The 23,514-nt window shown below is 40.3% G+C and overlaps 2 protein-coding genes across 7 annotated transcripts in view; one reads left to right on the top strand and one right to left on the bottom strand.

Annotated features, from left to right (window-relative positions):
- The window catches only part of Orc3 (origin recognition complex subunit 3), an 80,832-nt gene extending 71,947 nt beyond the window's left edge, over positions 1-8,885 (bottom strand). For all 3 annotated transcript variants that reach the window (XR_008213560.1, XM_052715486.1, XM_052715487.1), the window contains exons 1-3: positions 8,809-8,885; positions 4,836-4,890; positions 1,373-1,470 (exon numbers count right to left, since the gene is read on the bottom strand). Coding sequence is in view for 2 of the 3 variants with exons in the window: in XM_052715486.1 (XP_052571446.1) it covers positions 1,373-1,470; positions 4,836-4,890; positions 8,809-8,832 (177 nt within the window). In the remaining variant the exon portion in view is untranslated. The remainder of the gene's footprint in view (positions 1-1,372; positions 1,471-4,835; positions 4,891-8,808) is intronic.
- Positions 8,885-23,514, top strand: part of Rars2 (arginyl-tRNA synthetase 2, mitochondrial) — a 62,528-nt gene continuing 47,898 nt past the window's right edge. For 2 of the 4 annotated variants that reach the window (XM_052715489.1, XM_052715488.1), the window contains exons 1-4: positions 8,885-8,978; positions 12,934-13,007; positions 18,037-18,139; positions 20,168-20,251. In XM_052715489.1, coding sequence (XP_052571449.1) covers positions 8,943-8,978; positions 12,934-13,007; positions 18,037-18,139; positions 20,168-20,251 — 297 coding nt within the window. In that variant the 5' untranslated portion in view covers positions 8,885-8,942. Of the gene's footprint in view, positions 8,979-9,003; positions 9,576-12,933; positions 13,008-18,036; positions 18,140-19,056; positions 19,117-20,167; positions 20,252-23,514 lie in introns of those variants that run through there. The other 2 variants (XM_052715490.1, XM_052715491.1) reach the window with 2 other exon arrangements.

Raw genomic sequence — 23,514 nt, 5'->3', positions numbered from 1 at the left:
CCCAGACTCAGAAAGACAAACATGGTATGTACTCACTCATAGGAGGATACTAGATGTAAAACAAAGATGACTAGACTGCTACTCACAACTCCAGGGAGGCTACCTAGAAAACAGAACCCCAAGAAAGACACAGGGATCGCCCAGTGACAGAGAAATGGATGAGATCTACATAAACAACCTGGACGTGAGTGGGGGTAATGAAGGGCAAGGATTGAGGGAAAGAGAGCTTAGGGGAGTGGGAGATCCCAGCTGGATCAGGAACAGAGAGGGAGAACAAAGAATAAGAGACCATGATAAATGAAGACCACATAAGAATAGGAAGAAGCAAAGTGCTAGAGAGGCCCACAGAAATCCTCAAAGACACTTCCACAATAGACTACTGGCAATGGGTGAGAGACAGCCCGAACTGACCTACTCTGGTGATGGGATGGCCAAACATCCTAATTGTCGTGCTAGAAACCTCATCTAATGACTGAGGGAACCAGATGTAGAGATCCACGGCCAGGCCCCAGGTGGAGCTCCAGGAGTCCAATTGGCGATAAAGAGGAGGGTTTGTATGATCGAGAATTGTTGAGACCAAGACTGGAAAAAGCACAGGGACAAATAGCCAAACTAATGGAAACACATGAACTATGAACCAACAGCTGAGGAGCCCCCAACTGGATCAGGCCCTCTGGATAAGTGAGACAGTTGATTGGCTTGATCTGTTTGGGAGGCATCCAGGCAGTGGGACTGGGTCCTGTGCTCATTGCATGAGTTGGCTGTTTGAAACCTGGGGCCTATGCAGGGACACTTGCCTCAGCCTGGGAGGAGGGGACTGGACCTGCCTGGACTGAATCTACCAGGTTGAACTCAATCCCCAGGGGAGTCTTTGCCCTGGAGGAGATGGGAATGGGGGGAAGGGGGGAGACAAGGGAATCCGTGGCTGATATGTAAAATTAAATTAAATTATAAAATAAAAAAAAAAAAGAGTGAGTGTCACCATAGTAAAGTTCTCTGTCTTAGCAACTATCATGCCCCAGTAACTGAGAATATGCTTAATATTTAGAGCCGGGCAGTGGTGGCCCACGCCTTTAATCCCAGCACTTGGGAGGCAGAGTCAGACAGATCTCTGTGAGTTCGAGGCCAGCCTGGTCTACAGAGTAAGATCCCGGACAGGCACCAAAACTACACGGAGAAACCCTGTCTCGAAAAAACAAAAAACAAAAAATTTAGAACATGACACATTATTTTCTTTGAGGTATAAAAGTAGTATTTGATTGTTATTTCTCAGCTTCTACACAAATTCTTATAAATCGTTAGAAATATGGGAAGTAACAAATGCAACATCTACAGTATTTTACTACAGAAATATAAAAAGGAAATTATTCACCTCTGTTTCAGATTTTATCCGTTGCCATAGCAAGTGATATGTTTCAAATCGAAGTTTACTGTCCTCAGACACAAGTTTCTCATTATTAAAATAATCCTCTAAAAAAAACAAAAACAAAACAGAAAGTCAGTTTGTTTTTTAACACAATAAAATTAAACTGTGTGCAGAGACACACAGCATAGAGCAGGGGTGTCAAAACATTTTCTACAAATCAAAAAGTCGTGTATCTATGTATACATCTTTCTCTGTACACTTGAAGATACAGTATTAATGTTTCATCCACATCTTCATCTTCTTTACCTTACATGATTACTTTAAACTCTTCGCTATTCAATAATTTTTCATACTGTTTTTGTTCCATTGATATAGTTTAGTCCCGTCTTTGATTTTGTATGTATTCTTTTCTTTTTTGTTGAAAGGTATGTGCATTGCCAAAGAAAGCAAGAGGGTTTTGAATCCCCTTGACTAGAGCTAACAACAGATGCTGTGAGCTGCCACGCGGGTGCTGGGAATCAACTCCAGGTCCTCTAGAAGGGAGCCAGCGCTTCTAACAGTTGAGCCAGCTCTCTGCCCTCATATGCATTATTTTATATTCTTTTAAAAATATTTTCGGCCGGGCGGTGGTGGCACACGCCTTTAATCCCAGCACTCGGGAGGCAGAGCCAGGCGGATCTCTGTGAGTTCGAGGCCAGCCTGGGCTACCAAGTGAGTTCCAGGAAAGGCGCAAAGCTACACAGAGAAACCCTGTGTCGAAAAAAAAAAAAAAAAAAAATTTTCTCCAAACATCCACTGAATAAAATATTTTTATTGCAATTGTTTTTTCAAAGTTTAAAAACCATGTGCATCAAGGAATATATTATTTTGAAGTTCTAACAAATTTATGTCTAGTAGATACAAAAATAAAAGTTCCATAAAGCAACTTTTATTCTCACCCTACTGTAGCAAATATGCTCTATTTCAGTCTACTGAAGTGATTCCATAACTTGTAATGGGTTATGACCTCCAATTTGGAAAAAGCAGAAATTCACTATTTATTCACTACTCTGCCCTTCCTTCTATTGATCTGATGCTCTTTTAGTCTAATATTAATGTATACTTTCAACTGTTTTTGAACTTTCATATTTGTTCTATTGTTCAATTCTATTTCTATACCAATTCTCCTCCACTGCCAGCAATCAATTTTATTCTTTAATTAAAACAAAAACATGGGGGCAGAGAGGTAGCACGGCAATTAAAACACTTGCTGCTCTGGCAGAGAATCTGGGTTGGGTTCCCAGCATCCACAGGTGCTCAAGCATCTGCAGCTACACTTCCAGGGTATCCAACACACTCTTTCAGCCTCTGCAGTAGGCACCAGACATGTGCATAATGGATGTACATACACACAGGCAAAACTACATACATAAAAATAAAAAATCCCAAAGAAAGAAGTCATGCTATGAAATCAATAGTGATCTTAGCACATCTCAAAAATAATTACATCTGGTATACTAACTGAATAAAGCCAAGTTTACAGATTGAGCTGGAAAACAAACAAAAATTCTTAAATGGTTATAAAAATTCATATCCAACTCAAAGATAAATCTAATTCCAGCGCACAGCAAAAGTATTCCAAGTCTGAAGAGAGTTTAGGCCCTAAATAACTAGATATATTTAACTTAAAATTGTATTTAAAACACGAATGGCCTGGCCCTTTACTCAAACATTTATGTTCCTTACAATTCCCTACTTTTTCACATTTGTAGTTCCCTCAATCTACTTTACATTCCTTTAGTTAGAGCATCGTTCAGTAGCGTTATGTCTTGAATTGGTCATCCGGAATATATTTTCTTTCATATGAAGGAATGTTCCTCATAATAGATGACTTAGTTTCCACAAGATTTTAATTTTGTCAAACATTTTACAACACAATAAAGTCATTATAATGTCTAGATGGCAAAGTTATGTTATTAAGATGCAAAAAAAGAGAATGTACAACAATCTATTAAAAGATAAAGCAGAATAATAGGGTAGCCTTAAACAAACAAAAATAGTCATTTTACTGGGTACGCTGGTGATAAAATGCTACACAGCAAACTAAGGCATGAATTTATGTGCTGAATCTATCCAAGTATGCAGTGAAAATAATCTTGGGAACTGGGACAGAGCAGCAGTAGGACACCAGTCTGTGAGTGTCACCTCTCTCATGGTCCTTCCATGAGCACAGTGAGGAGCTGTAAAGGGAAACTAGCCTGCTGCCAAGCTTCCCTCCCCTCAGCTTCCACTCAGTGAGGGCTGCAGCGCACGTGAGCAGCACCGTCACTGCTGCTGCCGCCGCCGCCGCCGCCGCCGCCGCCGCCGCCGCCGCCGCCGCCGCCGCCGCCGCCGCCGCCGCCGCCGCCGCCGCCGCCGCCGCCGCCGCCGCCGCCGCCGCCGCCGCCGCCGCCGCCGCCGCCGCCGCCGCCGCCGCCGCCGCCGCCGCCGCCGCCGCCGCCGCCGCCGCCGCCGCCGCCGCCGCCGCCGCCGCCGCCGCCGCCGCCGCCGCCGCCGCCGCCGCCACCGCCGCCTCCAGCCTCTCTCTTCTCCCAGTTTCACCCACTGTTTCGGCAGACATGGTGCAGTATTCCACACACACTACTAAGTGGGGGGATTTGCCGGGTTTTGCTTAGGGATGCACCGAAATGTCTTAAGTCCAGGGACATATGGTGGGCAAAACACAAACCACCCCCTTCTCTCCAATCAGCTTCAAGCATTGAAGCCAGTTAAGGTAACTGCTAAAAAGTGGGAATAATTTTCCTCATCTCATCTCTCTTATAATCAGTCAATTCCTTAAACACTTTCAAACTGTAGCAATACCTATTAGTCTTAAACCAAATACAATGAAAGAAAAAATTTAAAAATTCTAAAGCAAAGCTCAAATTATACTGCTGTACACATAAAATGTTGATATTACAAACTATTAATAAATCTTAAGTTACAACTGAAATCCAACACAAAAAGTCCTATGCAAACACTTGCTTCACATTATGAAAAGGTATCATAAAGCAATGGTTAGACCATAGGTTAGACCTAAAATCAGAGGATGGGTTCAAATCCTAGCTCTACAATGTTTACAGCATGATAATACTGAGAAAGTTCTTTCTGTCTTCTATGTATCCTTGTATATGGTAAAGGAAATACTACTACACTCCCCCAAAGTTTGCTGAGGGGATTAAATGAACAAAAATGATTAGAACAGTCCAGCACATAATAAATGCTTTAATATACTACCAAATTTGTTGTAATTACATTGCTGTAGTTTCAGACATCAATGTATGGTATATGTCTCACATACAATGAAGGAATAAATCCTTAATTTTCTTTAAACTATTTCTGTTAAGTTGAATCACCTCCAACATTAAGAAGGTTTGCTCAAAATCACACTTAAAATTTAAGAAGATCTGGGGGAACAAAAATTAACAAATTGGATGTGAAGATACTTTACCGATTGGCACAGAGATCTTTCTTTTCTTGAAGTCTGGTTTAAACACAAAACAGCCCTATTTAAGCAAAAAAGGGAAGAAAGGAATAAAGCAAAAAGTCAAATTAGGCAAAGCAGACAAATCTAATTACCCAAATACTTTGGAAATAAACAAGATCTTTAAAAGGGAAGTTGGGGTAGGGTATATTTCTTTCAGGTTCTAAAAAATCCTAACACTTTTCTTTGAAATACTGAAGGGAAGAGTCTTCAAGAATTATCCATTTCTTTTCCTCAGTCCCCTCAGTTGCCCTCACACTCTTTAGGACCTGCTCTAAGAGGTAGGCGAACTGTTTTAGTTCAAGTTTCATAAAATGTAGAAGGGAAATAACATTAATATTATACATTAAAATAAAGATTAAGCACCAGGAAGTGGTGGCACACACCTTTAATCCCAGCATTCGGGAGGCAGAGGCAGGCAGATCTCTGAATTCAAGGCCAGCCTGGCCTACAGAGAGAGTTCCAGGACAGCCAGGGCTACACAGAGAAAGTCTGTCTAAAACAAAAAAGTAAAAATAAATAAATAAAGATTAAGTTAAAAACATGATACTCTCACATTCCAAAATGATTTCTTATTTAATTAACTCTAAGTATCTCTAACCAGGATGTAAGTATATAATTTTGGCTCTTATTTCATGGAACATTTTTTCAAATAATAAACTCCTTTCCATTTATCCATTATAGTTTGGCTCAAAACTCATCATTCATCTCTGTAATCCTTAGGAAGTTGAGACAAGAGAACTGTTGTGATTGAAGCTAGCCTAGTTTACACAGAGAACTCCAGGTCCCCGCACTATACAATAAACCATTTAAATAAAAAACAAAAGAAAAAAACCAGGGCATGGTTCACGCACTTCTATCTTAGTGCTTGTGAGACAACAACCAAGAGTTCCAAATCATCTTCCTTTGCATGAGTTTGTGGCCAGCCTAGCTATGCAACCAAACCAAATCCTCATCTCTTGGGGGGGGGGGGCACATAGGACAGGGACAGGGACACCCTCCAGGATACTCTCTCAAGAAATGCTTCTCCTTGCCGGGCGGTGGTGGCGCACGCCTTTAATCCCAGCAATTGGGAAGCAGAGCCAGGCGGATCTCTGTGAGTTCGAGGCCAGCCTGGACTACCAAGTGAGTTCCAGGAAAGGCGCAAAGCTACACAGAGAAACCCTGTCTCAAAAAACCGAGGAAAAAAAAAAAAAAAAAAAAAAAGAAATGCTTCTCCTGCGATTCCAGGATTCAAACATCTTTCCTTGAATATAAACTGTGAGCACATTTACAGCACAGATATATTTTATTTATAACCACCTCCTTAACGTTTATGATAGTACTAACAAATACATTAGGCAATTGGTATACAGAATGAATAAATACTTGCTAAGTAGTTTTTCTGGTAATTTTCTATAGCCACATTAAATGTCCTATTATTACATTTGACTATTGGTACTTGGCTCCTAAGTTTCTAATTGTGGTGTATTCTACAAAAAAGTAAGTTATATTTCATGGATAGTCTAAGATTTCTGTTTATATGGAAAATGAAAGAATAAAAGAAATGAAATATGACAAAAAAAAGTCATCTCAGACTAGTATTAGATAGCTGTGTAAAATATAAAGTAGCCATGTGGGTAACATGTTCCAAATTAAGTTGTACCTTGTATTCTTATATGTGCAACTAGTAAAGCTATGTGAATTACTTGTAAATATTTTTTAAAAGTACCTTGTACCATGACAAGCTTATTACTACATCCTTTCCCTATGAACCTGAAAATCAGTAAGGGCAGCCCTGATGCAGCAAAACATGAAGAGTTCTAGAATGGATCTTAATATGATGAATATTAGCACAAGGATATGAATACAAGCAACAAATATTAATATAAACATGCGAACGGTAACATGGTTAACCATGTTAGACTAGAAGGCCATCAGCCAGAAAGTATGAAGAGTACCAGGTGGTAGTGGCACACACCTTTAATCCCAGCACGCTGGAGGCAGAAGCAGGCAGATCTCTGTGAGTTCAATGCCAGCCTGGTCTACAAAGCAAGTTCCAGGATAGCCAAACTGTTCTATAGAGAAACTCTGTCTTGAAAAACAACAAAACAGAAATACATATATATGAAAAGAGAAATAACAATACTTGAGAGGTTTAATAAGAAAAATAAATTAAAATGTTGGCAGTTCCATGAATTGCTGAAATAGTCCTTAAAGGTTATTTATATAAGGTCTACTTCATAATCAATCACCAACATAGCTATTTGTTAGAAGGCAATTTTATATATATATATATATATATATATATATATAATTTTCTCTAAGTTTAAAAAAAGTAAGAGGTCTAGGGCTGGGTATGCAGCTAAGTGGTAGAGCACTTGATCAGGATGCACAAACTACAGGAAAAGAAATGAAGTTTTATAAAACAAACATGATAAGGAGATAGGGCACAACATCTGGAACTTTGTAGCCAAGGACAAACAAAAAACAGGAATAACACTAATAAAAGTACTAGTGCAGTTAAATCTAGCACCAGCCAGTCAGTCCTATAAAAATCTTAAACTAGTGGCTGGGTGTGATGGTGCACACCATTATTGCCAGCACTTGGTCGGGATGTAGACAGGACCATTTGTAAATTGTCTCCATTTTGGTTGAACTATGACAATTTCTGTAACTGTAATTTGGTTTCTTGAACTAAAGTAACTTGTTTCTATACTCTTATCTTCCCTGTTCCTCAGATTTGGCCAACTAGGAAAGATGTTTTATCAATCACCTAAAATTCATGAACTGAGATTCACTGGTTACTGCGAGCAATCATGAACTGTGGGTCAAAACAGAAAACATTTCAATCTCTTCCAGAACCCTCATCCTGTGAAAACTTCGAAGGGACTCCTTCTGCCATGTGGGCCAAAATTCTCCTCACAGCCTCTGCCATGCTGCCTGCCTGCCTGTCTATGGTGTTAATATCACTTCTAATAAATCTCTTAGAAAAAGGACAATCCAGCTCAGTGTCCCCCTTCAATTCCAAACACAAAACCTTCCAGAACTTAGTATTTTTCAGCTTTATCAGCTTTACTCAGGAGTATCCCTCTGTACGTAAAATAAGTCTTTCTTTACATGGTATAGTAATACAGTCCAGTAGAACTTTCTTTGACGTAAATGCCAAACAGCTGCTCTGATGTGCTACTGAAATATGGTTCCTGCTAATGGTAAACTAATTTTAAGTTATCTTAATTCAAATGTAAATAGCCACCGACTGCTAGGGGGCGACACAACCCTAGGATTTCTCCTCTTATAAACCACATTTTGATTTGCACTCCCTTGCTATCTACGAAATCCATGATGCCCCGATACAAACACTCATGTGAATTACATTTTCTCGTTTTTCCTAATGCTCTGTCCTTCACTTTCGGGTTGTCCCGATTCTTCTATTTAATCCGCTCCTTTATTTCTATATTTCTAAGGCAAAGAACATGTCATTCTGCTCTCCCACCCTCACGCTTTATGTTCCCGCCAAGACTCTTTATTTTTCAGGTCTCAGCCAAACTGTTACTCCAAAAGCTTCGCTGGTCTCCTAGCAATCTTGGTTCGTCCCTCTTCTCTCAGAACTTTTCCCCTTAGTAATACGGGCAATTCAAGATCAGCTGCTTATTAATATTTGAGTACTGAAAGATATTTTGTTTACGTCTGTATTTCGGTAATTAAACTCACAGTAAGTACTTATACGGAAAAAAAAAAAAAAAAGCGGGGAGCGGAGGGGCAAGCGGCGTATTCTTGGGGCAGCCGGCCGGCTTGCCTCGGCGCCACGGCCTAGGTGGCCAAAGCAAAGGTGGCCTCGAACCCGGACCTGGGCAAAGCCGCCTGGATTCTGCTCTTCCCGGAGCCAGAGCCAACGCCCGTCACACCTCCGCCTCGCCGTGCTTGCCAAGGAGACATGGCAAGCGCCACCCCCACGTACCTTGGACACCGAGGAAGTAGCCATACTCCACGGCTCCGTGTGCTTGCGCACTGAGCACTTCCGGGCGCCCTTGCGGAAGCAGAGGCAACTTCCGGCGCGGAGGCGGGGCGTGTGGAGGCGGGCGTCGGGACGGCATGGCGTGCGCCTTCCGTAGGTCGATCGCCTGTCAGGTACTGTGGCGAGTGGCGAGCCCGCGGGAGCCAGGCCGGCAGGGTGCAGCCTAGGCCGGCTCTGCCTTCTCCCTGAGCTGCGGAGGCGGAAGGCCCGCGAAAGGCTTGGGTGCTTTCCCGTCTTGGCATTCCCGTTGGTCATGCTTTAACCTGGGAGGAATGGCTATGGGCCATGAGCAGACCCTGTAGAAATTCGTGTTCTTCGTTCGTTTGCAGTCATTGTTTGCATTCATCGAGTAACCTTGTAGTTTAGTTTACTTCTAAATAAAATACATTAGAGCGTTGAATAAAGTAGGTGATTTATGAATCATGCTAAGGGGCGTGGTGGCACACACCTTTAATCCCAGCACTCGGGAGGCAGAGGCAGGTGGATCTCTGTGAGTTCGAGGCCAGCCTGGGCTACAGAGCAAGTTCCAGGACAGCTAGAGCTGTAACACAGAGTAACCCTGTCTCTAAAAAATAAAATCTTGCTAAGGGCTGCGGAGATGGCTCCTTGGGTAGAAGAGCCTGAGTTCGAATTTCCAGCGTCTGTAGGAAAAAACGTGCGTGGCTAAGGAAGTCTGAAACCACAATTCTGGGAGGTGGAAACAGAAACAGGTGGGTCCAGTGGGTCTGGTTCAGTGAGAGACTTTATCTCAAAAGAAATAAGGTGGAGAAAGACACTTGACCTGTACCCCTCACTTGTTCACAGCAGCCCATCCTGCTGGGGTTTGCTTGCTTTAGACAATTCTGGAAGATGTTGCATATGCTTCTTAGACAGTACTTTAGGAATTAAGCTCCAGTTTATATCGATGACTTTAATGTACAAACTGTGTGTGTGGGTGTGTGTCTGTCTGTTTGTGTGTTCCTTCATGTGGAGAGGCCAGAGTTTGGGTGTGTGTTTCTCTTTTATTATTTTTTATTTTTTTATGCATTGGTGTGAGTGTGTTTCTCTTAGTCACTGTCCACCTCGTTTTCTGAGACAGGTTTTCTTACTGAACCTGGAGTTTACCCGTTCAGCTAGACTGGCTAGCCAGGGAGCCCAAGGTGTGATGGTGATTCTGGGGTTAGCTGAATTCTTGGCATAGGACAGGCAAAGAATTGACTGTCTGGGACAGACAACAGCCCAAAATACAAGAAATACAGAAGACTGAGAGACAGAGAGAATGAAACGATGTTTTTGGTTTTTTGTTTGTTTGTTTTTTATTTATTGAGGCAGGCTTCTACCTCAGGAATGGGAGGAAAAAGAAATCCAGAGTCGGGGAGTCTGTGGCTATTTGTGTGAGTGGTGGGAGGTGGGGGAGGTGTTTCAAGGTTTCTCTAATGGCTGTGCATGTCTCTCTGGCCCACCAGAGAGCTGATCACAGGATGTTATGCACTACTTGCTCAATTAGGGAGGTGATCATACTTTGAACCCCCTTTTCTCTATCTTTGACTTGCCTTTTGAGCTGTTGACTATGACTCTCTGCTGACCTTTATCCCAGGAAGGCATTGCTAGTCAGTGCACCTTGCAGGAGTTGCCGTTCTTAGCCCTCGGCAGGATCTGTAAGCCATGAATTAGCCTCTGCTTTCTTTGTTCTCATCTTTATGTGACCAGCTTTTAGTTCTACCATGGCAGGAAATTAACACCTATCATAACTACTGTCGATGCTAATCTACAGCTCTCAACTCTAAGGGGGTAAGAGATAGTTTATTCTAGAGCTAAATTTGAGGGAACATGGATTTGTGGTACCCCAGTTTCCATAGGTCCAATATGAAGCAGTTTCATGGAGTTTTTACAGTAACAGAACAAAGAAAATTGTAAGTCAAAGCATTTTAAAATATATTGGTGGAATCATTGGCGAGGTAGGTCACAATAAGATGGGCTAACTCTGCTCTGGCCCTTGGGTGATTTCTGACAGCACTTTTAGTCCCGTGCTGGGTGGGAAGCTAGGGTTTTGTTTAGTTAATGCACCCCAGAAGGTTGTATCTGTTCGTCAGGATGTTATGTTTGGCCAGCAGGAGGAGGATATTAGGTCCAATGGTGGGAGGTGACCAAGATGAATTGTAAATAGGCTCTGGATCTCTACATTCTGAACTCTCCACAGCCACTGAAGTTTTAATCACTTAGCTACTGCGGACACAGCTTTTCAGGAATTCTCATTGGCATTACCAAGGTGTTGCTAGAATTTTTCTTGGTTACCTATGCCAGAACTCCTTGTCTGTGTGGCAGTCAGGAGTGGTCTCCTTCCTAAAATAGGTACAATCCTTATTTCTTTTCCTATGAATGGGCAACATTGTCTTGCAAATGTTCCTCAAGGAAGCCAACTGGTTTGCTGACACTAGCTCATAACCCTATCCTCCTTTTTTATGCAAAAAAAAATTTTCATGCAATGTATTTTTATCACATTCTTTCCCCTCCCCTGCCCTCCTCCTTATCTGATCAGCTTGGTTATTTCATACCCAGCTTTAGACCCTTTTCTTCCCCATCCCTAATACCCCACTCTGTAGCACCAGCACTGGAGTTACAGACAGCTCAGCTCTTAGAAGAATGCTAGGGTTCTAAACCCAGGTCCTCGTGCGTTCATGGCAAGCACTTTACCAATTGAGCCTTGTCCCAGCCCTGTTGGTACAATCTTCTTCTTTAAACTCTTCTCCTTCGTTCTCACTCTTCACAGTGCAATTCCCAGTTCCCAGAAGCCATCCCTTAAATTTGTTGCACCAAACTTTTGAGGCTGAGCTCCACAACTGCATTGTGATTGGTTGTGGTTTTCTGTAATGGTCTCTGACTGCTTAACAAAGTTCTCTCTCGTATTCCACATGCCCGAGGAAGAACTAAATCCTATGTGCCTGTCACAGGATTGCTCTGAACATGGAAATGCCTCTACCACCAAACCTAACATAAGCATGAAAGAAGCTTCATGCACCTTTTTCCGCTTAGTTATTGTTTGTGTACTAAGGAACAATCTGGGGCCTCATACATACCAAACCCAGGGCAAGTGGCTGGTGCCACGGCCTTTGCCTTGGCTTTTGTTTATTTTTTGTTTTGTTTTGTTATTCCTACTATTCTGATGAGTAAACCTTAGGGTTTGGGCATGGGGATCAGATGTTTGGGGTTTTTTTTGGGGGGGGGGGAGTTTTCGAGACAGGGTTTCTCTATAGCTTTGGAGCCTGTCCTGGACTAGCTCTGTAGAGCAGGCTGGCCTCGAATTCACAGAGATCCACCTGCCTCTGCCTCTCGAGTGCTGGGATTACAGGCGTGCACCACGACTGCCCGGCAGATTTTTTTCTCCTAATATTTACTTGTTACTATTAAGTGCCATAAAACTTTTTTCTCTTTTGTTCATTCTTATAGCATCAATGCCTAAAATTCTGCCTGCTACACATTAGCTACTCAATAAGTATTTTATTTATTTATTTATTTTAAGATTTATTTATTTATTCTGTCTACATGTATGCTTGTATGCTAGAAGAGGGCACCAGATCTCATTACAGATGGTTGTGAGCCATCATGTGGTTGCTGGGAATTGAACTCCAGACCTCTGGAAGAGCAGTCAGTGTTCTTAACCGCTGAGCCATCTCTCCAGCCCTCAATAAGTATTTTTTTAATGAAAAATATTTTTGGATTCTCAGTGATTCATATCTTTTGTCATATATTTCTCTAGATTTTTCTTATAAATTGACAAACATAAAATCCATTGAAAGATAAGTAGTCCTGCTTGCTACTTTATAGTCAAACCATTATGTTATACTCAACCCCTAACACCTGCAAATCTTTACCTCAGTCTGATAGTTTTTTGTTTTCTAGGCTATCAGAAACATTGAATCATACTATATATCTTCTTTAATATGGGTTTTACTTGATATTATATATTTGAGGTTCATTTATGTGAAGTGTGTGTTAATGATATTTCTTTTGTTGCTAGTAGTATTCCGTTCACTCTAGAATAGATAAATCAACAATTTTTATCCTGTTTTGTTCTTTTTTTACTTTTAGCTTTCCAGAATATTGGCTCTTCCACCAGAAAGCTTGATCAAGTCAATATCTGCAGTTCCAGTTTCAAAAAAAGAGTTAAGTATACTTGCAATGATCTCAAATTGTTGAATTTGTTGGCAATCCAATTTTACTTAACTCTTCAATTTACAGAATAGTCCTTAGAGTTATGATTCATTATATTCAACTTACTACAATTGCTATCATAAAATTACAATTCTATTTAGGTATTCTGTGGTGAAATGTAATATTCCTTTGTCAATTATTTTCATGTTTGTTTTTGTTAGCAATAATTATGTCAGTCTTTAGAAAAGAGATTCTAATTTAATTGTTTAATAAAAGAATGAAAATGTGGTTATAATCTCAGCTTTTGAAGGAATATTGAATGTTGTATAATCTAATGCTTGAATGCTATCGTACCATACTTATCTGCCATTCTGGTTGTGTTGTTTTTGTTTGAGTTTTCATTTGAAGATTCCCAAGTGATAGAGAACTGTTGTTTAGGGCTATATAAAAATGATATTGTTTTCTTAGATATAGGAAAATGTTTTTGTTTCCTTATTAGTGTGGTCATCCTAACTGTTAGCTTATCATTTTGCTAAAAAAACTTCAGCGTTTGGATAAAATGTAGTCTACCTTAGACTGCAGGGACAAAAATGTTCAAAGAAAAGAAATCGCATCTGCACTAAACATGAACAAATTTATTTTTCATATCTCAAATAATATACTAATAACTAAAAGATGACTTTTGCCTGGTAACAGGGATTACAGGACTAAAGGATGGCTGTACTCTATCAGTTAGTTAATAAGAAGATTGTCATGTGGGAGGTTTTTAAAGGTAGAATATGAAATTCTCAGTATCAGTATATCCTTTGTTCCCTTAATTTTATTAGAACTTTCAGGTGAGAGAGGTGAATGTTCCTCTTTTCATGATTAGGAAAAGAAATAAATAGGAAGAGAAGGCAAGTACTAGAGAGTGCCTATAAACTTACTATTTTTAGCTTTGAAAAAAATGAAAGTAGGGCTGGGTGTGGTGGTGCACGCCTTAATCGCAGGACGTAGAAGTCAGAGGTGGTCGGCTCTCTCCGTGAGTTCAAGGAGTTTAAGGCCTGACCTACCCAGTGAAATCCAGGACAGCCAGGGCTATGTAGGGAGAGACCTTGTCTCAAAAAAAAAAAAAAAAGAAAAAAAAAAGAAAGTAGAAGAGCTACTTTAACAAAACCTGTTTGGTAATCACCCACCACCATCATTGTCGGCACAGGACCATGTCTGGTCTATAGTTTTCTCTTGCACTGTATACTATTGATAGCTACAGGTTTTCAAACCATAGCTATTACATCTTTTAAATGCTCCCCACTCCTCCACTTACTCTTTCAGTACAAAAAATGTAATAGGCAGTCTAGTTAGAAATTTCAGGACACTTTCCCCTTCATGTTGAAATGATCCACACAAGCCTGTTATGGCAGCTGTGTGGTCAAGCTGTTTTGGGACCCCTCCACAAAATTAGAGCTCTTATTACTTCTAGTTTTACTTTATTTTCTTTGACTTTTAAAAATCTTTGTTTGTTTGTTTCTGTCCTGCTTTGTGTTTTATCCCTGTTTTGCTAAAATAATTTCTTTAGTTGCCCATAGATTGGTTCAAATACTTGACTACATTATCAAAATTCTTTTTCAGAAAATGGAGTCTTAATGTACCTGTAAAGAATAATCTTAGAAAAGAAACAAGAGCACAGTTTGCTGGCCATTTTAGTATATAAAGGACAGAGAAAAAACTTCCTCAAGATGTTATATTGGTAATATTTGATATGTTATTGACCATCAGACCTGTGACTAACATCATTCATCACCAAGATGTTTCTCAATAGCCCTGTAAAATAGATGCCATTGTTCTCATCATTTTACTGAGATACCAAGAGATTGAGCAAGGTGTCCAGAATCACACAGACATTAATGATGAACTTGAATTTGTTGTAACAGCTGAGATACAGTTTGGATTAGTAACTAAATTCCATGCTAAATTGTTAGCCAATGAATAAAGACCCAGGAAATTGCCAGGCAGTGGTGGTGCAGTAGTTTGAGGCCAGCCTTGTCTACAGAGTAGTTCCAGGATAGCCAGGTCTACACAGAGAAAAACCAAAAAAAAAAAAAAAAAAAGACTCAGGAAATTTCATTAGGTTTTTCTTTTCCTTTTTAAATTATTTTTTCATATAATACATTTTTACCTTGTTTTTATTTATTTTTAGATTATAATTTGATTACAATATTTCTCCCTTCCCTTCTTCCAAATCTTCCCATATTTCCCTCCCTGCTCGAACTTTAATTTTATGCCCCCCCTTTTTTAACTTTTGTTGCATGCAAATAAGTATAGATATATGCATATTTATTCCTAAATATTACCTGTTCAGTCTGTATAATACTAATAAGTATATGTGTTGTTTTAAAAAATGATAAGCAGCACTGGTTACCGTGCAGAAAGGTCATGAGGCACGAGCCACAACAAAACCCAGTATCAGAGCTTGATTGGGGGGGTTGAGGGGGGACAAAAGAACCAGGCCTGGGGAAGAAGCATGTGCAGAGAGCGGAGAGAGAGAGGGGGGGGGGGTGGGGAGGACAGAGAAGAGAGAGGAGGAGTCTGTGTGCGGCTTTTTAAGGATTCCCGTGCACATGCGCAGGTAGGCTTACGGAGCTACGCCAGGCATGCACTGATTGCGTGGCTGACTGTGCAGCAGTGCACATTTGCGCAATCACACTGCACACTGATGATGTAAGAGCTTAGCTCCTGAGCTGTGCATGTGCGGTCATGCAGCTGGAGTGGCGGCAGAATCCTAACAATCCTGCCTCCACACATCCTCTTTGAGACCCTGAACCCCTGCCAAAGCAGGTCTCCAGCAGACTGCATATAATATATTTTGATCATATTCTTTCTCATACCCAACTCTGCACAGATTCTTCCCATTCCCCTATGAGCCCAACTTCATGTTCTTTCCCCATCTAACTTTAAAAAGAAAATACAAAAACAAAACAAAAATCAAACAACACCAATAAGACTAAAAGTACCAAAAGGAAATTAAAAGCCCACAAAAAAATCCTTTTTCAGTTGGCCAACAACTCTTGAGCATGGGGTGTACTCTGTAGTGTGGTTGCTGTATCCAGGGACACTCCATTGGTGAAAGCTGTATTTCCCTTTCCCAGGAGGCATCAGTTGCACATAGCTTCTTGGGTAGGTCTGGTTATTTTGTGCCCACCTCCCAGGAAACTTCTTAGTGGTCATTAGAGTTTAAGTTTTATAATGTGATGTTAAGCAGAAGCCATACAGGAATTTTTAGCCATTTCTCTGTATGTGATAAGGGATATGTGTGTGCCCCAAAAGACCACCACAGAGAACGAATCCTCTATGTAAAAGCAAAGAGTCTTTATTTTCAAGCTTGGAGCTAGGATGCCCTGTCCGATGCATTGGTGAGAACAGTGAACCAGGAGCCCAGGCAGGGTGGGATTTTTATCATAGCAGAGGTTGGGGTGAGGGGATTTCTAGGGTTCAGGACTCTTGATTGGCTGACATTTGTCCAGGGGTATCTGTAAAAGGAAATAGATGTGTGCTAGGCTCAGGGACATCTGACAGTCTTATCTAATGGTTGGAATGTTTGGGATGTCAGGTACTTCTCTTAGATGCTGGCGCATTGCTAGGTGGATCTTGGGTGGTGTTAGCTTATGGTTTTTCCCAGCTCTGGGTGTTGCCTGTCAGGGCAGCTGTGTCTGGGCCTCTAAGCCTGTCAGGGCAGCTGTGTGGTCCAGCTATTTTGGGCCCCCCCACACTATGAAAGAAGTCACTTGTACCCTTTCAGTGTGTATTCTTCTAAGTGAATGACACATGGGCTTGACAAACAATGATACACCTCACTTAACTCTTTTCCAGTTCTCTGCTGAACTTCAGATGTCAATATATGTAGTCGTGCAGTTGTTTGTATATTAATTAAAAGTAACATGTAACATACATTATCACATCTACAGAAAAATCTGTAGAGACAATATGATGAGCCACTCTCAATGTGGTAGCCATCTAAACTGCCAAACCTTTTTTTCCAAATTTCTTTTTTTTGTGGGGGGTGATTTGATTTTGTTTTGTTTTGTTTTTCTCAATGAGACTGTGAAAATACTATTGTAGCAACTGTTAATGTTGTGAAACAGCATGCAGGAGGCCTTGGTGGGTTGAGTCAAGGTGCCCCAGTGGGTGAGGAAGACAGGCCATGCAGACAAGGCAGCAGGCTGAGGCATGGAGCCGTGGAAAGTTACTCACATCATGCAGACACAACATCCACGTGGAAAGTTTATTAAGGGGGTGGGGTGAGAGGGAAAGAGAGAGAGAAAAGGAGAGAAAGGAAGGCTGAGATTCGCACAACCTCTTGAAAAGAAAGAGGAAAAGGAGGAAGAAGAAATAAGGAGGGGGAGAGGTGTTTTTTTTTTTTTTTTTACGGAAGGCTTTTACATGAAATGAAGCCACGACACTGGGTGGTCCCAAGGGGTGGTTCAGAATGCTAACAGTGACTGGATATATTTCTTCGATTCTGTTACCCTCCTTCTTACTTGCAGATCGCTTCTGACTTCATGTAAACGATTATTCCTTTAGCTGGTTGCACTGAAGTTTTCATTAGTTTAACCATGGTTCAGTGAAAAGTACAAATAGCTGTGTCTGTGTCGCTAGTGAACGACTGTTATGAATAACATTCTTTTTTTGTCATGTTGAAACTTAAATTACAACTATTTAAAAACATTTCTGTCTTTGTTATTTGGACAATTACAAACAAGCACTTAGAGTAGGAGAAGCAGCCTTAAAACAGGTGTCAAGTGACTTGGCCTTTTCAGAATGTGCTGACTAGATGCATTTAACTTGCCAGATATCTCTGTCCGCTTTAGAGATATCGCAGTACGACACTTAGGTAATATGCAAGAATTTTATAAAATAACCAAAATCTTAAAAGTTAGAGGTAAATACAAAGATTTGTATTTCTTGGCTTTTAATTTTGAGGTATTCATAATCCACAGTGATTACTGTTTGCTAGACAAGCAATGTTTTTATAACAACTCTTTACCATTTCAATGTTTATTTTAGAGAAGTGGCAGATTTCCAGCTTTCTGTGGATTCCTTGCTAGAAGACAACAATCACCAGTCAAAACTAGATACTCAAGATCATGCCAGGAGACTGACAGAGAAGGTATTTTATCTCTGTGTTATAATAAACTTAGCGTTAAAGGAGAGCAGAGCTCTGCAGGCTAACTCAGCTATAATGAATTTTTTTTCATTTTTATTTATTTATTTTTTTCTATTATCAGCTTGATACAGTATAAATTCTTATCCTAATAGTGAAATGTTTCACCGAGGCTTGCCCAGTGGTTGAGTAATACCAAAACTTACTATAAGCCACAGTCATCCTAGGGTCCCCCCTGCTATGTAGCCTCCCTGGTTCTGTGGGTTGCAGTCTGATTGTTCTAGCTATAACGAATTTAATAGTGTTTCTTTGTTCAAGACAGCTTAAAAAACATTTCGGTTCATTTTCGTTGTATTCTATGAGGTTTCCGTGGTTTTTAAACTAGCTGTAGCATATTTCTTTTGTTATAGTTTTTCTGTTGCGGTGGTAAGCATGACCAAAAATGACTTGTGCGGCGCGGGGGTATTTGCCTAGGTAACAGTCCATCACTGCAGAAATTCAAGACAGGGCCTTATGCAGGAGCTGATGCAGATACTATGAAGGGATGCTGCTTGCTGCTTTGCTCTCTGGCTCTTGCTTAGCTTGCCTATTTATACAACTTGGGCCCATTTACCCAGTAATAGTACCACCTACAGTGGGCTGGACCCTCCCACATCAGTCATCAATCAAGAAAATTTCTCACATACACCCTGGAACAGTCTGGACAATCTGATCAAGGCAATTCTTCAGTGAGGGTCCTTTCTCCCGTAACTAGGTTTATGTCAGGTTGATGATGACAACTGATTAGCACACCCTGTGAGCTAACATTGTTTAGTTGGTGTTTTGCTCAGTTTTATTTTTTATTAGCCACAGGACTGAAGTGTGAAGCTATAGATTGAAACTGTATAAACTTTTAAAGACAGATTTATTTATTCCCCTGCAAGTGGAGTTACAAACAGTTGTAAATGCTAGGAAGAGTGTCCGGTCCTCTGGAAGAGCAGCCGGTGAGTGCTCCTAACACCTGACAGTCCCCCAGCCCTCTGGATAAATGGTTGAATCTAGGAAAACAAACTTGATATATTAGTAGTAGGTTGCAATTTTTTGAAATGAGCTTCTGAGAAGAAATAATGTATGTGGAGTGAATGGGATGATCACAGAGAAATCGTAGTTAGATGATTTAATAAACTTTCTGTATTTCTAAGTTCTTTCTCATGGGTCTAGTAAAACAGAGGAATTGGAAAGATTGTAGTGCCTGACCAAATCTAAATTGTTAGCTTCAGACCTCACACAAATCATGCTGGGAAGCTTTTGTTTGTTTGTTTTTAAATTTTTATTAATAGGGTTATATATTTCTCAAAGATGATGTGTAGGAACTCTAAAATAATTGAAATACTAAAAATCACTACTGAAAAAAAATGTATCGCAAAAAAATGATTGCGAAAGGAGCTTTGATAACAGTAATAGTTATTTGATAACAAAATCACCTCTGATTTTTTTATTAATAAGGATATACCTGATGTAAAATTCTGATACCAGGAGTAGAATTAATCTAATTACAGTATTTAACCTCTCCATGTCTTTTAAGTTCTCAGAAATACAGATTGGTTGTTCTGCAGGGACAGCAGGCATCTTGAGTTCCACAAATCTATCAGAAGGTTTAAATGCACACGTGCAGGGAAAACAGACCCTTTCGGAGGCCATTCTCTGTGTGTGCAAGTGCTTCAGCAGTCGGTCCCGGCACGATGTCCTGTTTGTGCCTGTCAGGAAAGATGAATACGATAGTGTCACTGTGTGATAGATGGAGAAGTTGGAGGTGAAGGAAAGAGAAAGGGAGGGAGAGACTGAATAGCATTCTAGTGAGGAAAGAAGAAGAGAAAATGGGTTCATGTAAATAGAATTTTGGAGCAGAAGATGTTGGCTAAGCCCCTGGTCCAGCTGTAATGCCCGAGAACTGCTTCACCTGCTGTCTTGTAAGCCAGTTTCATGTCAGAACTGTCTGTCTCATTAGGTCTGTTCTATAACAGAGCCTGCTTTACTTGATTGGTTATTTTTCAGCTTAAATGTGATACAGTGGTGACTGCCATCAGTGCTGGTCCAGGGACTCTGAATTTCAAAATAAACAGAGAATTATTAACAAAGGTAAGAATGGATATAGTCTGGTCTCTGTGCTTTTATGCTGGTTTAGCCACACTGATCATTCAGCTCTCAAACTTGATATACATATGGTTGATCCTCAGTCTAGAGTGCAATGTAAGTTAATCTTTCTTTCTTTCTCTCACTTTGTTTGTTTGTTTGTTTGTTTGTTTTGTACTTCCAGTGTTCAAATCCAGGGCCTTTCATATCCTTAAGCAAGCACTTTGCCACTGAGTTACTTCCTTAGCCTTGACAGTCGCTTACTGATCTGTTCATTATAGGGTGTCATAGCACTGTTAATCTCTTCCTTGCAGAAATTACCTTGCTATTTTACATTCCTTCTCTCTCTCTCTCTCTCTCCTCTCTCTCTCTCTCTCTCTCTCTCTCTCTCCCTCCCCCTCCCTCCCTCTCTTATTTCTTTTTTGGTTTTTCAAGACAAGGTTTCTCTGTGTAACAGCCCTGGTTGTCTTGGAACTCGATCTGTAGACCAGGTTGGCCTCGAACTCACAGAGATCCTCCTGTGTCTGCCTCACAAGAGGGATTAAAGGTGTGCACTGCACAGTTCATTTATTCCACTGATGCCACTTTTGCTTTTAGCTCTAATTCACTCTGGGGTTTGTAGCATCTGTCTTTCCCACTGTTCTGTTTCCATGTTTTGACATAATGCCTGGTACATCATGGATTCTAGATACATAACTGTTTGTTGAATGAATAAGTGTGCTCTGTAGTAAAAGTATGTTGGTTTCTACTTCCTGGTTTGCTGTAATCTTTTGGAAGCATAAGGTTTAAGATGGAGAAACCGTGGGATAGCCTTTTCTTTTAACAAAACAATGAATAATAAAGTGAAAAGGGTTTTAATACTGTAAGAATAAAAAAATTCAGATGCGGATATGGGGATGGCCCGAAGGTACTGGGGAAACCGTGTGAAGTAATTGACTCTTACTCAAGCTAACACATCGAGAACAGGTGACCCTGGATAAGTGATTATATGAACCTTTAAGTCAAGTTCATCTTGATCAAACTTGTAAAGCTATACTGCATGCTTTGGCCTATCTTATAAATAAAATATAGCCCACTATTGGGGTATTGAGGCTTAGTAAATGTGGCAGTCTTGAATTGAAAATAATTACAAGGTCAAAAGTTCTCTGGATATAGATCTATCTGTGGACTGTTTAGTCTCAGGCATTTGCTCATCAGTCCTGGGATTATTCTCAATGGTTAGTGCTTTTTTCCAGACCATGGAGATTTTATTTTTTCAGCCATCTTTCATTCTGAAGTAAATCAGAAATCTACCCCCACAGACATGGATGTTTTTTGAGCTTGTTAAATAGTACCTACAACCTTTTGGTGTCCTCCTCTCCCAACCCCCAGCCCCTTCCCTGCATGGTCTCAACATTTAGCCAAGGCCGGCCTCAAGCTCAGAATTCTCTTGATATCACACTAAGTTACTTATTTACCACTTTTAAGCAATGCTTTTATAGTTATTTTGCCAGTTATTTGGAAGTAGAAATGAATCTTGCCAAATGTGCCTTCCATACTTTAAGCCCTTAATAGCAGTATTTTCCTCCTTTTGTTTTTCCTTATACTGGGGGAAAAGACAAATTTTACCTTTAAAGCTACTTTAGCTGAAAGAGATAAGGTTTATGCTTCCAAGGAAAATATTTGTAAAATAATTTAAGTTTTCAGTGGCCACAAGTTTTATACTTTATTTCAGTTGAGAAACTGTAGAATGTTACCCAGCTTAGAGATGTCCCGCTGGATTAGTTACTGCAAGTATCTCCATGGCTAGGTGAGGTGGAAGACACATAATGCTGTGAAGAACTCTTTTTCATACCACACTTCCACTTGTCAGTAGCTTGAGATCATTTGTAGGAGATCTATAGCCCTTAGTGTTACTTAATTCAGTTAAGAGGGAGAAAAGATGGTTTAAATCAAGTTCTATTTGCATTTTCTAAAAAATACAGCCAAAACTTTATTTTCTTGGATATATCTGAAAAATCCATGGTGAAAAAAGTCACATTTTTTATTTGCAAATCCAACTTTGCCTACTTTACCAAGAGGAGGAGGAGCTGTTTCGTGTCTTCACTAAATAAGGTTTACCTGTAGGTAGTGAATACTTTCAAGCCACATTTTGTTTTTTAGAAACTTACATAAATAATGAATGATTTTAATACCAAAGAACTGGCAAGGCCAAGTAGGTAGTGATAGATTCCTTAGGAGTCTGCTGACAGGCATAGGGAAACAGTCAACCAGTAGAGCTAGAAAAGAGGAAGGACGTAAGTCATCCACAGAAAAGGATGAGGACAGACAAGCAGAAAGTGCCACCCAATCGGAGTATCCATTGATTTCCTCACGCTTCAAAACTGGACTTCATTTAATTAGAAAGACTTCATTTCTAATTAAAACCCTTTATGCACCAATATTTACATGAAGTTAGCTTACATTTGAACATGCACATTGGTAAATATATTAGATTTTAGTGTTTTCTGTATTGAAATATGATGGAACTCTAGTACCTCCTTTACATTAGTAGTTAAAAACTACACTTGTAATTGATCACTGCTAGCAAAGGGAAAGTTAGTCTTCTTTACAGATTTGACCCCTGGTGGGTTGAACATGCTCCACTGGATGGCCACACACCAAAGGATACAGGCAGCATTAATTAGTCTCAGTGGGTTAATTAGGCTCAGTCAGGGTCTCACTGTGTAGCTTAGGCTAGCCAGTAACCCAGGATCTTCCTTCTTTTCCCTTCCCTCTGATTTGCTGGCGTTACAAGCACGCACCGTCTGCCTTGGCTCATTTCTAGACTACATTAACTAATTCTTGATAATAAAATTCTTACCATACACTACATTTTTAAGGCCCCAGATGAAGTTAACCAATGCAAATCCAACTTTATAACAGTAGTTTCAAATGAAAAATTAGGGGGCTGGAGAGATGGCACAAAGGTTAAGAGCATTTGTTCTTGCAGAGGACCCAGGTTCATTCCTAGCACCCACATTGTGACTCACAACCATCTGTGGTGCTGGTTCCAGGGATCCTGCCTCCTCTTCTAGCCTCTGCAGGCACCAGGCACCATGTGGTTCTTGTATATACATGCAAACACTCATACAAATAAAAAAGTTTAAAATACACATAAATAAGAGAAGCTATAAAAAGTGCATTGTAACTGCTCAAAAATAATTTATGAATTTTGTGAACTACATTGTAGTTCTGTGTTACTAAATAAAAATTAATCACTTGATTCGGAGAATTTGTGCTATTTAACT

This window comes from Peromyscus californicus, unplaced genomic scaffold, assembly GCF_007827085.1.
Source record: "Peromyscus californicus insignis strain IS unplaced genomic scaffold, ASM782708v3 Scaffold_5__1_contigs__length_169319896, whole genome shotgun sequence".
NCBI lineage: Eukaryota > Metazoa > Chordata > Mammalia > Rodentia > Cricetidae > Peromyscus > Peromyscus californicus.
Note: the sequence above shows the minus strand (reverse complement) of the source record. Positions and strands in the feature narration are given on the sequence as shown.